Raw genomic sequence first — 15,254 nt, 5'->3', positions numbered from 1 at the left:
AAGAACATGTGCTCCACTTGCCAGATACCTTGGCTACCTCTAATTTTTGGAAGATGGAATCCGGCGACTTTCAATTTGGCGAATCCAAACACGCTCCCCACCATTAGACGCGCCTGAATTCTCCCCCCTAGTCAACATTTCTAGTAATCGCATTTATTTCATGGAGGGAACCGTCGCATCGCATTAACCTTCAATTCCATATGTCACCATCCAGATTGCCCCTAATGGAAACCGACGATAATAACGCGACCTCCTCCCCCGCGTCTGCCCCCGATAATTCGCGACGAAGATCGGGACGCGTTGTGAGAGCACCTCAGAAATTCTCTCCAGAAGCAAACTCATCACAGAACGATCATGCATCGTCTAAGCGAAAGAGAGGCCGCGATCGCGATGAGGAGGACGCCGAGAATGATACTCCCGTTGAAGATGATGACGAGGAACTTAGTGACCCAGACGACCAAGACGACATTGAGGAAGAAGAACAAACCTCCAGATCAAAGAAGTCTAAGTCTAAACAAAAACCACGACCCAAAAAGCCGGCGGCGAAGCGCGCAAAGGTAAACGGCAGCGCGCCAATAGAGACCGGGTCTGCTCCTCTTGCGCCCGCGGTTCGGCTTCCAAATAGACCCAAGAAGACTGCGAGAGTCGTTGTTGTTCATCCTGATGGAGAAGGCCTTTATGGTAAGGGCTTGGCTTGACAATAGCACCCTTCAAGACACAATTAGTTGTACTGACAATCCTATTAGCTGATGTGTTTGGTTCTGGCGACTCTTCTGACGACGTCGCCGCGAACTGGTTTCAGCGCTACCAGCAAGACGATGCTAAAGCATTAGCAGAAGTTATTAACTGCGTTTTGCTTGCGGCAGGCTGTGAGCAGCAGCTAACGGAAGACGATATTCGAGACCCTGATAACTCTGCAAACCGATTATCAGAATTAGAAGACGCTTATCAACAGGTGTGTTATTGTTACTTAGCCATGGATAACGTTGTACTCCTATGTCGTGCATAGGCTGACATGCCACTTAACAGACAAGTATTTCGGACTATCCCCTTATTTCGAGGGCGAAGAGCAGTAAAAACTTTCGAGAACTCCTTATTGGATTTTTCGAATCTTTAATTAGTGTCCTCCACCAGACTGATGTTCTTTACAACGACGAGGATTTATTGGACAATATCCAACGATGGGTCGGCATTATGTCGTCCTCTTCCCTACGTCCATTTAGACACACAGCAACGACGGTAGGGCTAGCAATACTCACTTCTCTTATTGGGGTGACAGAACAACTTGACGAGCGAATTACAAAGTCTAACCAGGCTCTACAAGCCGAGTCTAATCGCCGGGGCAAAAACAAGAATCTCATCGAGAACACAAAAAAGGCTCTTGATGCTGCAAATCAAAATCGCGAATTCATCGATAGCAAAGTTAAGGATCTTTTCGATATTGTCTTTGTGCACCGCTATCGCGACATCGACCCCAAAATTCGCGCCGAGTGTGTCGAAGCTCTCGGTACCTGGATTTGCACCCTTCCAACAGTCTACATGGCCCCCGAATACTTGCGATATTTAGGATGGCTGTTGTCAGATATTTCAGTCTCTACTCGAATAGAGGTTCTCAAGCAGCTAGGACGAGTTCTGAAACGAGATGCGGAGAAACTGGCCCATTTCATTGACAGATTTAGACCTCGCCTTGTTGAGATGGCCACGAAAGATTCCGATGTCTCTGTTCGTGTTACAGCAATTGGCGTCGTTGACATACTACGCGCGTCAGGTATGCTTGAACCTGAAGAAGTCGACTCGATCAACAAACTGCTCTTCGATTCCGAAGTTAGGATACGTAAAGCTGTCGTCGGCTTCTTTTCGGCGCTGGTTCAAGAGCTCATCGAGAATAAAGTGGATGAAATTGGTGGTAACGACGCACTAGAAGAAGTCTTCGGAGACGAAGATGAAGATGAATATGATTCGCTCCGAAAGGATTGGATCAACATCAAAGCTCTCGCGGAGAATCTCGCTGTATACGACGCTCAACTAGATGAGGAGCAGGATGAGATACGGCACGGATTAGACGTAGCAGCGGACGTGGTAAACGCTAATATGCCAGACTCACGAATCGCATTGGCAGCTCAAGCGCTCTATGAGAAAATCCCTGAAGTTAGCAATTGGCAAATCCTTGCCGGCTATCTACTTTTTGACCACTCGACTAGCACAAAATCTAGGGCGAGCTCAAAAACCAACTCAATCGAGGCCGCCACAAAGAAAGCTGTCGCTCCCGAGCCACGAGAGGAGGCTATTCTGCTTGAAGTCCTTGCGGCGGCTGTAAGAGAGAGCCTTGCGCCCTCAGCAGAGCATGACAGACATAAGAAGAGGGTCGGTAGGCTTGAGTTAGATGCGCAAGACGATGCTGGTATGAAGCTAGCTGCGCTCATACCTCGTCTCCTGAATAAGTTCGGATCGGACCCTACGATGGCCGCCATCGTACTCCGGTTAGAGCATTTTCTCGATCTGGAGGTATTCCAACAGTTGCGTCAAAATTCGGCAACGTATGATAAACTTCTTGACGAAATCGCCACCCAATTCAATCGCCATGTTGACCAGGGGCTTCTTAACGAAGCAACAGCAGCATTCATCCACGCTAGACAATACGAAGAGCTTGAGGAATTGACCGACAACAAGATAGCAGCACTCTGGGACAACGCCCTTAATTCGTTGCGGGGTGTAGACAAGATTTGTGAACTCTCAGCTCGAGGCAATCTTGACCGGGTCACTCTTACTGAACTCTCTCAGGTCCTAATGAAGCTCAGTAAGTTGGTTAGTATTTCTGATTGCGTTGATGTCCTTGAAACCCCGGGAACATCGACCGACTCAGACCGACCAGCTATCAAGATCCTTATTAGTATCGTGCATCGTGGTCTATTAACAGAGTCAAACGAAGACTTGGATGATCCCGAAGATGAAGTCGTTGCTTTTGCTATCAAGGCATGTCAGTTTTACTTCATGTGGAAAGTGAGGAGATTACGAAGTATTGTTGAAAGCGATGCAGATATCTCTGATGCTGAGGTTGATCAACTGGTACTTCTACGTAAAGAATTTGTCACGAACCTCATACAAACCTTCTCCTCTCGAGGATTTAATGATGATCTCCGTCTTTTCGCTGTCGGCACTGCATGCGATCTGTGCGGACTATTCGTTTTCCTACGACCTATAATTGAAGATCCACAAGTCTCTAAATACAGAAAGCTGCGTCCTCTCCTCGAAGAGATGCCCCCAGCCCTGATCACCCAGGAGATTATCCCTATATTTGATGCGGCAGAACAAGCATACGCGAAACGAGCCAATAAGCAACTCAACGAACCTACAGATGACGAAGATCCCTTAGATGACGAACTACCACCTGAGGATGACGAGGACGAGGAGCTCACGGAACAAGAGCGCTTCGCGGCTGAGCTGAAAGCCGAGAAGATTCTGTGCGAGTTAACTGGTAAACTTGTCCTTGCTATCTTAGCTAAGACTATCGACCATACTGGACCAGACGCTGGCAAGCTACGGAAGCGGCTGAACCGTAACAAGACGAGGTTAGGAAACAACTACAAGGATGTCGTTGCTTATTTAGACGAGGACCACCTTCGCGAACTAAGAGGCGGAAAGAAGAAGTCCTCCGCTAAGGCTAGAGGCAAGGAGCCTGCGAAGAAACCTGCGCTCAGCGCGGAGTTGGTAATCGAGGATGATGACGATGATCATATAAGACTAGAGGATCCATTCGAGGAGGAGCCCGAGCCCGAGCCCGAAGAGGGAACGGTTGAGGACCTCAGACGAAGAGAGCTCCTTGACGATCCCATCGAGGACGACTCGGAAGATGAAAGACCAGCGGCCGGAGAGCCGATGGAAGACGACGAGGTGATCGGGGATTAATGAGCCGGCAGGCAGGAATGACTTACTACTTCTATTACTACATTACGTCCATGTACTTACGGCTTTGAACGGGATGGCATGAATGAACAGAATAGGTACGCCCCTAGAGCTACACGATGTTTTTCACTGCATGGGAGGCAGCGGAACGCTGCTGCGAGCATTCTCGATGGTGATTAGCCGTGTCGGCTGGCGGCTGGCTACAAGGGTAATTGCACGGAGTCGGAGTCGGAGTTGAGGGGTGATGCGATTCCCCGCAGGGTGGCCTGTTTTGTCTTGTTAGATGTGTATTAATACATACTTGAATTCAACTCTTGCTTTGGTATATGTCGTGTTGGTGACTGAGGTTAAGGGAGGATGGATAACTGTAGATGGTAGGTAAACACGTACGTCTGCGGGCTTGAGTACCTAACCTAAGGGAAGCGCCCAAGTCTTGACGCTGTCCTGTAGCACGATAATCAACAGTGAAGAGGTCTCGGTAAGCGCAATATATATTAATTTGATTATTCTAATTTTGATGATCCACGCGAAATCACGAGCTAATTTTAGTTCCAAACATGCCAAACACTCTTTCCCAGCGCTTCCCCTTGCCGGCATTTGCCTTTCTAGGATCACTCTCGGGGAGCTTAACGCCATATTGACGAATGCAGCATGTGAAGGGCTTGTTGGACACTATGGACTCTCCCTGGACGGCGTTTTGAGCCGGATGGCTGCTTGGTGGTCTGGGGGGGGTGCTATCTGGTGGTTGTTGAGCGGCAACTCGTTGCTTGTTCTTTTGCTGATTCTGCAGCTCTTGCTGCTTGCACTCTTCTAGATTTCCCCAGAGCTTGAACATCTGTTCTCGCAGATGATCTAGATCGGAGGGGTTTGCTCGAAGGCTAGCTACATGTTAGCTCGGTATTGATCTATCGACGTGGTTGTAGACAGATGGGGTTTGTCTTGGAGTTGGGAAAGGGGAACGGTGGGAAGAACGTACTCTACTGCGTCGAGGTTTATTAACATCTGTGCCTCGGTGTTATCAACCACGACCCAGAGGCTGTTGTCCTCGCCCTTTTTCTTTGGGTTAGCCTCTTCGAGCAGCAATGAGAATCGCCACTCCCAAACTTTGTCTCCCCTATATCGGTCTAGGGTGCTTTGATCTTCGTCCGATTCCGAATCAGAAGCACCGCTATGGTCCGATAGCATATCAAACTCTGTATTCTTGCGCCAAGTTGCAAAGTCTTCTAGCTTGCGAGGACGGAAGTCTATAACTCGGACGTTGGCTCGGTACTTGGCGCAAGTAAAGGGAAGTGTTAATGTCGTTTCTTGGCCATCTACTGTTGTTGTCCAAGGTACGGGTTTTATAATGGAAGAAACAGGAAAAATTGGTTGGTCCATATTTTCGCATTTAACTATTGTTTCTATTAGTAGAAGCGATCGTCAAGGAAAACACCCAATAATCATACTTAGTTCGTTAAGATCGAGTCCTGCCTCTTGCTCTGGCTCTGGCTCCTCACCCCACTTGGACTTCTGAGCCCGTTGCTCCATACGCCGCAGTTTCGAGGCTCTTTTCTTTTCCTCTTGGTTTTCTTCCTTTCGCTTGCCACCGTTTCCTTTGCCGCTCTCGTTTGCAGCAAAGTTCTTCATCTGGCTTTTCTTGGCCTTTTCATAGTCTCTTTTCCGCCTAATGGCATCCTTGAGTCGTTGATCAATATTGTTTTGGTCATCGGTAGAAAGGAGATCAATTTGAACGCCTGGATTGAAGGCACTGCGATCTTCCCGCAAATATCCCTCAAGATTATTGGCATTATGCCCATACTTGATGTGAAGGTTCCGTAGTTTCACCCAAGCGCCAGCCTTAACTTCGTCGCGGACGAACTCCCCGTGTAAACCAAAGCAGGTTATTTGTAACGAGCGCTTCCCGTAAGGACCAGGCCAGGTGTTCGGCGTTACGTTCTTCATAGTATACCCGTACGGATCCCCATCCCGACCCTCGGATATATCTATAGAGTCCCACGAGAACTTATAGAAAGCGTCATTTTCGGTGTAATCGGAAACCCACAATGTGGCTTTGTCCATTTGATCGAAAGGATCCTTGATCACATTGACAATAACATCACAGAATTGACCTTCCTGGATATCACTAAGGACTTTGAATTTATCCTTGACATTGCGAGATTGGTCAACTTGAAAGGTGAACTCGGCAGCGTCTGGTATAACGCTCTTGTTGGTAGAGTGGTATAGCCAGGAAACATATTCATGCTCCTTATCTAAGGGTCGGCGATCACTGGGTCGTACTGGGTCCAGTAAGGCCTGTTTTGCTGACTTTGGTGGCCTGGGAATCTTGCTTGCTGAGTACATATGAATTATAGTCGATTTATGGGATAATAATGAGAACTCATTATAACGGGACTGGACCTTGGCGTAAATTATTAATACAACATCGCCGGCATCTGGCTCGGGAATTTCAGACAACTCGGGCCGAAATATATTTATAACTAAGCCCTTATCTGGTTCGTCTTCAATAGACTTGTCATAAATTGTGACAACAGACTTCCAATCTTGGCCAAAATTATTAGCCAGGCTTACATGAGAGGAAGTATATGTATGGTTGTGAACTTACCAACTCCCCTTGTTTGTATTGCAGACCTACGATCCTTTACCAAACCAACAACATTAACAAATTTACCGTTCTGGACAGCTCCATCAAGGATATCCCGAATATTACGATACCCAGTAAGAAGTTTGCCTTGTTTATCGGCATTCCGAGAATGTCCGGTGGAGCTCGATGGCTGCCGGGAAGTCATGTTGAAAGAGATTTGGCATAATGCAGAGTTGTGATATTAGAAGTGGAAGGATGGCAAGATGCATTTGCCCCGTAGATTAGGCTACGAATAAGCCGATACATTGAGAAAGAGGTAAGTTGCATGCATGGGTTAATGTTTAGTGTTTAATGTTCAAATGCTTAACTGCTTAAATGCTTAAATGTTTAACGTTCACAAGTAAGAACCAAGTAAGAACGAAGCATGAAGCACGCGTCCGAAACGCGTCAAGACTTAAAGAGTTTTTGCATTGTAAGTGCATAACATATGCACAAACCAGGTAATGAGTCAAGTGTCTTTGTACCTTCAAATTGCGGTGTCACATGATAGTCAGGTGGCTTTGAAGGGTACGCCAGTGTGCCGGTGCGTTGGTCTGTGCAATTGGAGTGGGTAGAAGTGGGGTAGCTGCAGGACAGTTTTGTGGGCTTTGATTGGCTTTGATTGGGATGCCTCACGCCTGCGGCCTTAGTCTGCCAGTTCCAACCTTAAGGCATCCCGCTAACGGGTTTGAAAGAGCGACCAAGCCGCCAAATCCATTCTAATCTAAATTCTTCTGCTGTTTCCAGCATCATAATAGTTTCCCCCACTACGATCAACTCTTCAACTCTTCAACTCTTCAACTCTTCAACTTTAAACTTCCTCATCTCTCCCTCTCTGTATTCCTCAACTTCGCACTGGCGAATAGAGGTGCATTTTACTCCATCTACAAATCATTCAATATTTCGCTCTCCCGGCGTAATACTTTGTTTTTCCTTCTTAATTCGTCATCTCATCCTAAGGGTCACGGGCGATCAAAATAAATCACCCCGCCTTGTCGTCCCGGTCTTTTCGCCACTACAGCAACTACAGCGCTTGAAGCGAATAGTATTTCACTGCTGCAGCAACCATGGCCGACAGGTTCATTCCCGAGCATCGTCGCACTAACTACAAGGCGAAGGGCACTTTCAAGCCCGACGAATTGCGCCGACGACGCGAGGAGCAGGCTGTTGAGATTCGCAAGGCTAAGCGAGAAGAAAACTTAGCCAAGAGACGAGGTATCGGCTCTGGCGATTCGCGCCCTGGCGCTTCTTTGGGCGCCGCTCCTGACAGTGACGATGAATCTGCCCCTACTGAGAGTCAGGTATGTTTACTGATCAAAATTTTTTTCCCGCCCGCTTTGTTTTTATTTTCATTTTTCCTTTCTGTCTTCAAACCTTTACTACGGCGGCAGGAGCTTTACAACAACTACGCCCATACTATTGGCTATTGGCGACTAATAGTAATTGAATACCCTCCGTCGCCCTCTCGCTATATTTCTTTCTACCGGTCAAATTATAATGCTGACAACTTGATCCAACAGCTCAATGAAGACCTTCCTCAGATGGTCCAAGGTGTATTCTCCGACCAGATTGACCTACAGATCCAGGCTACTACCAAGTTTAGAAAGCTTCTTTCCAAGGAGCGAAACCCTCCCATCGAAGAAGTCATCAAGACTGGTGTTGTTACTCGATTTGTCGAGTTCCTTCGGTCACCCCATACTCTAGTTCAGTTCGAAGCTGCTTGGGCTTTAACCAACATCGCATCAGGAAGTGCTACCCAGACTCAGGTTGTCATCGAGGCCGGTGCAGTTCCCATCTTCGTCGAGCTACTATCAAGCCCCGAACCTGATGTCCGTGAGCAGGCTGTTTGGGCTCTCGGCAACATTGCCGGCGACAGCCCATCATGCCGTGACTACGTCTTGAGCTGCGGTGCCCTTAAACCCCTGCTAAACCTGCTAGGTGATAGCCGCAAGCTTAGCATGCTTCGAAATGCTACTTGGACTTTGAGCAACTTCTGCCGAGGCAAGACTCCCCAACCTGATTGGACTACGGTAAGTCATATTCTTCATACCCTACATTGCCATGATATTGATTGTATTAACTTGTTCAGATTGCACCAGCACTTCCGGTTCTTGCTAAGCTGGTCTATTCACTCGACGATGAAGTCTTGATTGATGCTTGCTGGGCTATTTCATACCTATCGGACGGATCCAATGACAAGATACAGGCTGTTATTGAGGCCGGTATCCCACGTAGGTTGGTGGAATTGCTTATGCATGCTTCCACTTCCGTGCAGACACCCGCGCTACGATCAGTTGGTAATATTGTTACTGGCGACGACGTTCAGACGCAGGTCATAATTAACTGCGGCGCTTTGTCGTGCCTCCTGTCGCTTCTTAGCTCCAACAAAGACGGAATCCGTAAGGAGGCGTGCTGGACCATTTCCAACATCACCGCAGGTAACTCCCAACAAATCCAGGCTGTCATCGACGCCAATATCATTCCGCCCTTGATTCATCTGCTATCAAACGGTGATTTAAAGACCCGCAAAGAGGCATGTTGGGCTATTAGCAATGCTACCAGTGGCGGTCTGCAGAAGCCGGAGCAGATCAGATATCTGGTTGCGCAAGGTTGTATCAAGCCGCTATGTGACCTCCTCGCGTGCCCGGATAACAAGATTATCCAAGTCGCTCTAGATGGTCTAGAGAATATTCTCAAGGTCGGTGATCTCGACAAACAAGCAGCTGGAGAAGGCCCAGACTCCATCAACCGCTACGCACTTTTTATTGAGGAGTGTGGAGGTATGGAGAAGATTCACGACTGCCAGACAAACGCAAACGAGGAGATCTATATGAAGTCTTACAACATCATTGAGAAGTACTTCTCCGACGAGGATGAGAATGCCGATGAGGGTATGGCTGCTCAGACCCAAGCTAATGGCACGTTCGGTTTTGGCACCAATGGCGCACAAGGCGGCGGCTTCAACTTCGCTAACGGTGGAGACTCTATGGATATGTAAGGCAGCGTATCCTTACATGGGAATTCGCGAGGCCCGATATCATGAATTCACTGGGCAATCTAGCACATAGTCACAGCACCGATATCACCCCCCCATTTCCCCCTGCTTTGCCCCGCATTTAGCCCATCCCCCACCCAAGTCCCATTGCGAATGGTGTTAATCAAGTTATGAGGAGGAGCATTGAGTCATGGTCAACCACGCGAGAGAGTACAGGCCGCTTGGTAGCTTTAAAGCTCCAGCCTGAGAAGAGGTGGTTGGATGAGACAAATGTGTTATATGTTATACGAGGGTCGTTAATGGTAGCTTGAAAGCTCCTACCCTCCGAATGGGAAGGGATTCACGGTGTATCTTGTAATGATCACCAAAAAGCATTGTCCGACAAGTTTGTACTTCGTCGCTACTGTAGTACGGACCAGGGAAAGGTCGGTGCTTTTAATGCTATTGCTCCCAAGTGGTAGAGCATGATCCCAATCCTGTCGAGCAGCTAGTTGACTCAATGCGTCGGCCTTACCAAGTGGTAACGGACCATCGCCAGATGTAGTCGTTAGCGAAGAACTCAGTGAGCTTCAGCAATGCTGCATGACTCGCCGGGCTCCAACATAATCCCCAAAATTGATAATTCCGCAATGCAGCCTAACCCGAAAGCATGCCGTGGCTTAAAACTTAAAAATTCACTAGCTACTTGATCGTTGTCCATTACTTGAGATACCGAACGAATTATAACTGCATACGTGTAGTGGCATGTAGTACAACGTAAAAAGTCTGGATGCCCGACAAAGAAGATTCCCCCGCCTACGTAAATTGTCTATACCCAAATTGTCTATACCCAATAACTCCAGGTTCCATTTTATTGGGCCCGTCCTTGAACGCCTTGGAATGTTAGACCCATGTGGTTCGATGGATGCGGAGAGTGAGATCTTTAGACCTAGTTAATACCCTTCTTAAGTATAATAGCTTGATTAAATGCCTCATGCCGATAAAAAGTTCTCTTCCAGTTACTGGATACTGACGGAGAATGCGAGTAGGTCCATGAGGTTGAAAGGTAAATCTATATCTTATGTAGTATAATGGTTTTGTCTTGCCTTACCTAAGCCCTTGCTTCGAGGGTAACATTATAGCAGGTTGACGTGGGTGTTCTGCCGGGAATGTTCCGAGGTCTAGTCTTTTATACTAGGTTAGGTACTTGATAGAATGGGTAAGGTAATATATATTTTATATATTTGCTGCGAGGCTCAAGATCCCCTTTTACTATGCATTAAAAGAGAGAGCTATCGACAACCTCGGGAGACCTATTAAAAGTAATTACATGATGGTTAAACAACTCATCTCCAAGCCCCTAGCTATCCCACCATACTCTAACTTAACAGTACCTCATACTATTATCTTTTAGTGTTTCCCGCTTCCTATCATATACAGGTCTTACAACCTTCTCTGTCCATCAAAGACTACCTGGTAATCTAGACAACACACTGTTGTTTGGGACTATCTACCTCAGCAAGAATATTCATTCACTATCAATCTTCTTCTTCACATCCCCAGCAAGCTAGGCTATGCAATGAAAAAAAAAAAGTAGGGTGTTCGGATCGCACGGTGATGCAGACAGCATCCTGGTTGTGGATCGAACTTCTCAAATCGCACGGTGATACCATCCAGTATCCTGTAAAGTGGATTGAGTAAATGGTGAACTCTAGGAGTTCTTTTCTTTTCTGTTTTTGGTTTCTGGTTGTTCCCTTTCTTTTTTTTCTCTTCTCTTCTTTTCCTTTTCCTTTTTGGTTTCTTCATCTTTTCTAGGTCTTTTTTTCTGTTTCATTCTGTATTTCTTTTAATATTTTTCTTTTAAAACTTTCCCCGCCCTTTTTTTCCCGCTCCCAGAATGAGGGATTGCCCGCCCACTTTTCTTTTCATGAATATAATTTTCTTTCGTTGATATGGAAGTGTGCCCGGTGGAGTATTGGAGGAGGTGGTGATGAAAAAGGATGGAAGCTGGGTGCCTGGTTAGGTGGATAAGAAGAGAGCAGGGTGGAAGATTGGCAAAATATGAATTTGGAAAGGCTGTTGGATAATAAAGGCTAGCTGGATGGTAGGATGATAAGGATAGAAAGAAGGCTTGGAAAATAGGCATCGGTATCAAAGTAGGAATGGTAGTTGTTTGGTAGGCAGGGTGGAATGGTAACAGAAGAGTAATATAAGAGAATGGCAAGACAGGATAATAGAAAATGGTCCAATGGATGGGTAGGGCGGAAGGAAGCCCGTTGGCAATATAGGAAGGGGTTTTGGCAGATGGATAGATGGATAAATGGTAAAACTGGAAAAGGCTTGACAGTTGGATAGGATAGAAAAGTGGGAGGAAGATGGAGTTGGACAAGTATGCATCAAAGGCATGGCTGGTTGGTTTGTTGGATGAGAGCTGATATACTGGAATGATGATTAGTAGAGAGAAGAGAGGAGAGAGGGAAAAGGCCCGGCAAGTGGGTGGGATAGCAAGTTAGAAGGATGGCAGGATAACGGAAGAGATAGAAAAAAGAAGAAAAAGAAGAGAGAAGAAAAGCCTGACAGGAAAAATAGTAGAATGGAAGGCGAAAAGAAAGTACATAAGAAAGTACAAAGGAGAAGGGGCAAAAAGGGGAAGGTCAAAACTCCATCGACCGACCACCGCGGCATCATGGGCCTGGCCGAAACCCCTCCGCCAAGTGACCTCAAGCTTGACGAAGACCAGCTATGTCCCACGCTGGAGACCCACCACAGACCCGAATGTTCCTCACCAGAGAGGGACTCCCACATCAGATATTAGTCTTATAGCAGGCCTACAAACCACGAACCGAGCGAGTTCTACAAACTACTAACGGAGCCAGGCTCGACGCTTTCATCCTCGTCCAGGGCAGGTGGTGCTGTCCCCCCTGTCCTATCGCGCATCGCGTGCCTCGTGCCTTGTAGGCAGGGAAGAAGAGAACCGTGAGGTTTTCAGCTGGGCCCCGCAGGCCGTGCTTGAGGCAGGGAAGGAGAAGAACAATCGCTCAAGAGAGATCAAGAGAGATAAATTCAACCCTGGGCCCCGCAAGCTCCCGAGGATATCCTAGTGGTCTCACACCCAGTCGCCCCGCGTTTCTGAGCTGGCTCTGGAACAAACATGGGAACACTTGAGCTTCTCTCCACCGTGGTGAACCACGGCGGGTCCAGGGACCGGCGATCAGTACTGCTTGGCTCTTTGCGGTGGTTTAGGAAGACTTTGTCAGAGAAGAATAGTAAAACAAAAGAAAATCCGGATGTCCTGGCCTCGATCGGGTTGTCGTATGTGCCTAAACCCATTTACCCTTCTCTCCCACCCTCTTTCTAGGCGTTTAGTAGTATCATCCATGGAGTCGTCGTAACTGTCGTGTGTGCCTAATTCCATTTACAACCTTCTTTCCCGCCCTCTTTCTAGGCAATTCATGTCATAATTCGTCGAGTCGTGCTGAAGTGAGCCTGGAAATGTTGGCCGGAATATTTGCTGAGAATCCCAGGGGTCGAGTATTGTCGAAATAGTCGCGTATATAACATTAAGCTTTGGTGTTTTGATGCTGAAGTTTGTCGAAAGTGTCCTGTAAAATAAAGTTGTTGAATTTGGGTCGTTTCCAGTTCATATTGATGTCGCATTTCCCCTTTAATCTCCCTGTCATTTCTGATGCCGCTGTTGAAGTTGTTCTTGAAACATGAGTAAGGTTGGGCTCAGGTAGAGATATGAGGTTTCAACCACAAATTCAAAAGAGGAATGGGAAAGTATTGTGTAGTTTAAGAGGATTGGTGCGATGGGAGGGGGCAAATGAGATTGAAGTGAATGAGTAATGAAGGTAATGTGGGCAAGTCATAGATGCAAGGTAGAAGGGCAGGTTGCAGCCTAAGGCGGCTTATGTAAAGTGGTGTATGTTTGAAGTGAAGTGAATAATCTTGTAGCGGTAGGAATGTCTGTTCAAGATGGTTGGGGAGGAAAAGTGTCGCAAGAAAACCGGCTTTGGAGGAATTATGAAAAAGTTGACTTACCAAATCCATCCGTCCATTTCCTCCTAGGCCTATTGAGTAAAGTTGTATGGTTAATATATCTGTCAATCTAGTATGTTGTAGTGGATAGGGGAAGGGTGTGTTATGTTAAGGTGTTTGGGGATTTGAGCGGAAGGTAAGGCGTTGAAGGAAGGGAAATTGTGTGATGGTTGGGGCATCAAGAGGGTAATGTTGGGTTAGGGTATGGGAAGGGAATGTGATGTGTAAAATATTATTATTTAGTGACATGCCTGTTGTAGTAGTGTTATGATTGTTGTTGTTGTTGTTGTTGTTGTTGTTGTTGTTGAAGTTGAAAAGTTGAAAAGTTGGAAGTGCAAAAATGACTGGGGGGAGGGGATGTTTATATATGAGTGGGAAAGGCGAGGCTGATTAGAATCAAAAATTGCAAGATCACAACTCTAATGGCAAGTTCAAAATTGTGCACAGGTAAAATCAGGTTCGTACCTTCTTTAAGTTTGATCTGTAGAGTGATTCAATGTATGTGACTGTACAGATGTCGCCCCTCGATTTGGAGTGATTTTGAGTGCCAATACAAATACATGTCACACCTGTATCAGTACAAGCAAACCTCATGAATTCCTACTAAAATATTAATTTGGCAGGTACAGTTCCTTCTAGAGGAGGCGCCTACTAGGTATTTCCTATACTTGATTTGTTGATGTAGCTGAATCCGAAGATAGTTGCCTACCTTAGCTACCTCAGGTACGATTAATATTTATTGTACATGCAATCAACGTACCTTCGAACCATAAGAAATTATTGATGCACGAGCATCTTTTTACCAATTTTGATTTCTTTTTAAATCAGCAGTGTGTACCTACGTACCACAGCAAAATCAATACAACTACAACTTGCACACTATGGATGTTGGATAGGAAGTACGTATTATGGAGATCAGAGATACGATACGATACGTACCAACCTGAAGGTTTCTTGACGTACGCTCGGTCATACAAAGGTACTAAGATCTAAGTTGTTGTAGTGATGTGTTGATCCAGGTGCTAAGTTTGAACTATAGTACGTATCCTTAAAGATCGCGTTGGATACGCGGTCAGTTGATTAAGCAATACAGTGAATTAACTTAAAAACGCAAAATACGTGTTTATTTATTATTTTTCGCCTGGCCCTCGAATATATTAGCGACTATGTAAATTATCCATGATTTAATTGTTAATATGCTTGCTGAATCAGTAAATATCTAAGGTCCGAAGTCGAAGAAAATCAACCCGTAAACGCCATAAGATACCGAACCATAAGTCACCTAGATACTATAGAGTATTCAAACTGAGTATAATTGCATTAATTATTGCCAAGCGAGTTTTTCCTTTTCTTAAGGCGCATGTGTTATTAAATATTCTATCTTGAAGATCATGGATTTTGCGTTTTAAGGCTTTAAATAGTACATCGTTTAAAATTCCAAACGAAATAATTATATAGACCATAATATTGTATCCAAATCAAATCGATTTTACTATTTCTGGATTATCTATCGGACAGTCTTCTCTGTTGAAGTTGGCGTGACGTTGATTCAGGGGGTTGTTGCTGACTCAGCAGATCGACAACTTACTATGTACATAGGTACCTACATGTACGTACCTAAGGTACATGTATGGAAATGCATCTCTTGAAAGTTTGTCCATTTATTAAAGTACTTTGCCACCTGCAGCCCTGGCAGCTTTGGCAGCTTTGACAGCTTTG

General features: G+C 46.0%; 5 protein-coding genes across 5 annotated transcripts; 2 read left to right on the top strand and 3 right to left on the bottom strand.

The window, feature by feature from the left end:
* Window positions 1–86: 86 nt before the first annotated feature.
* On the top strand, window positions 87–4,228 carry F4813DRAFT_366627 (STAG-domain-containing protein). The gene is made up of 3 exons (XM_049244058.1): window positions 87–681; window positions 747–955; window positions 1,030–4,228. Exons 1-3 carry the CDS (start codon window positions 201–203, stop codon window positions 3,904–3,906), a joined length of 3,567 nt encoding a protein of 1,188 aa, XP_049097565.1. The 5' UTR covers window positions 87–200; the 3' UTR covers window positions 3,907–4,228.
* Window positions 4,229–4,377: 149 nt separating this feature from the next.
* Window positions 4,378–6,953, bottom strand: F4813DRAFT_366624 (uncharacterized protein). The gene is made up of 4 exons (XM_049244057.1): window positions 6,506–6,953; window positions 5,349–6,443; window positions 4,880–5,294; window positions 4,378–4,781 (listed from the first exon to the last, which is right to left on the bottom strand). Exons 1-4 carry the CDS (start codon window positions 6,687–6,689, stop codon window positions 4,436–4,438), a joined length of 2,040 nt encoding a protein of 679 aa, XP_049097564.1. The 5' UTR covers window positions 6,690–6,953; the 3' UTR covers window positions 4,378–4,435.
* Window positions 6,954–7,311: 358 nt separating this feature from the next.
* F4813DRAFT_366617 (ARM repeat-containing protein) lies at window positions 7,312–9,695 on the top strand. Its single transcript, XM_049244056.1, has 3 exons — window positions 7,312–7,824; window positions 8,044–8,553; window positions 8,613–9,695. The coding sequence occupies exons 1-3, from the start codon at window positions 7,591–7,593 to the stop codon at window positions 9,519–9,521; spliced, it is 1,653 nt and encodes a 550-aa protein (XP_049097563.1). The 5' UTR covers window positions 7,312–7,590; the 3' UTR covers window positions 9,522–9,695.
* A 1,498-nt stretch (window positions 9,696–11,193) lies between these two features.
* On the bottom strand, window positions 11,194–12,006 carry F4813DRAFT_366597 (uncharacterized protein). Its single transcript, XM_049244055.1, has one exon. The coding sequence runs from the start codon at window positions 11,641–11,643 to the stop codon at window positions 11,344–11,346; it is 300 nt and encodes a 99-aa protein (XP_049097562.1). The 5' UTR covers window positions 11,644–12,006; the 3' UTR covers window positions 11,194–11,343.
* Window positions 11,796–12,475, bottom strand: F4813DRAFT_156461 (uncharacterized protein). Its single transcript, XM_049239020.1, has one exon. The coding sequence runs from the start codon at window positions 12,300–12,302 to the stop codon at window positions 11,949–11,951; it is 354 nt and encodes a 117-aa protein (XP_049097561.1). The 5' UTR covers window positions 12,303–12,475; the 3' UTR covers window positions 11,796–11,948.
* Between the last annotated feature and the right edge of the window lie 2,779 nt (window positions 12,476–15,254).

This window comes from Daldinia decipiens, assembly GCF_022478715.1.
Source record: "Daldinia decipiens strain CBS 113046 unplaced genomic scaffold F4813scaffold_28, whole genome shotgun sequence".
Classification (NCBI taxonomy): domain Eukaryota; kingdom Fungi; phylum Ascomycota; class Sordariomycetes; order Xylariales; family Hypoxylaceae; genus Daldinia; species Daldinia decipiens.
This window is presented reverse-complemented; position numbering and strand designations above follow the sequence as displayed.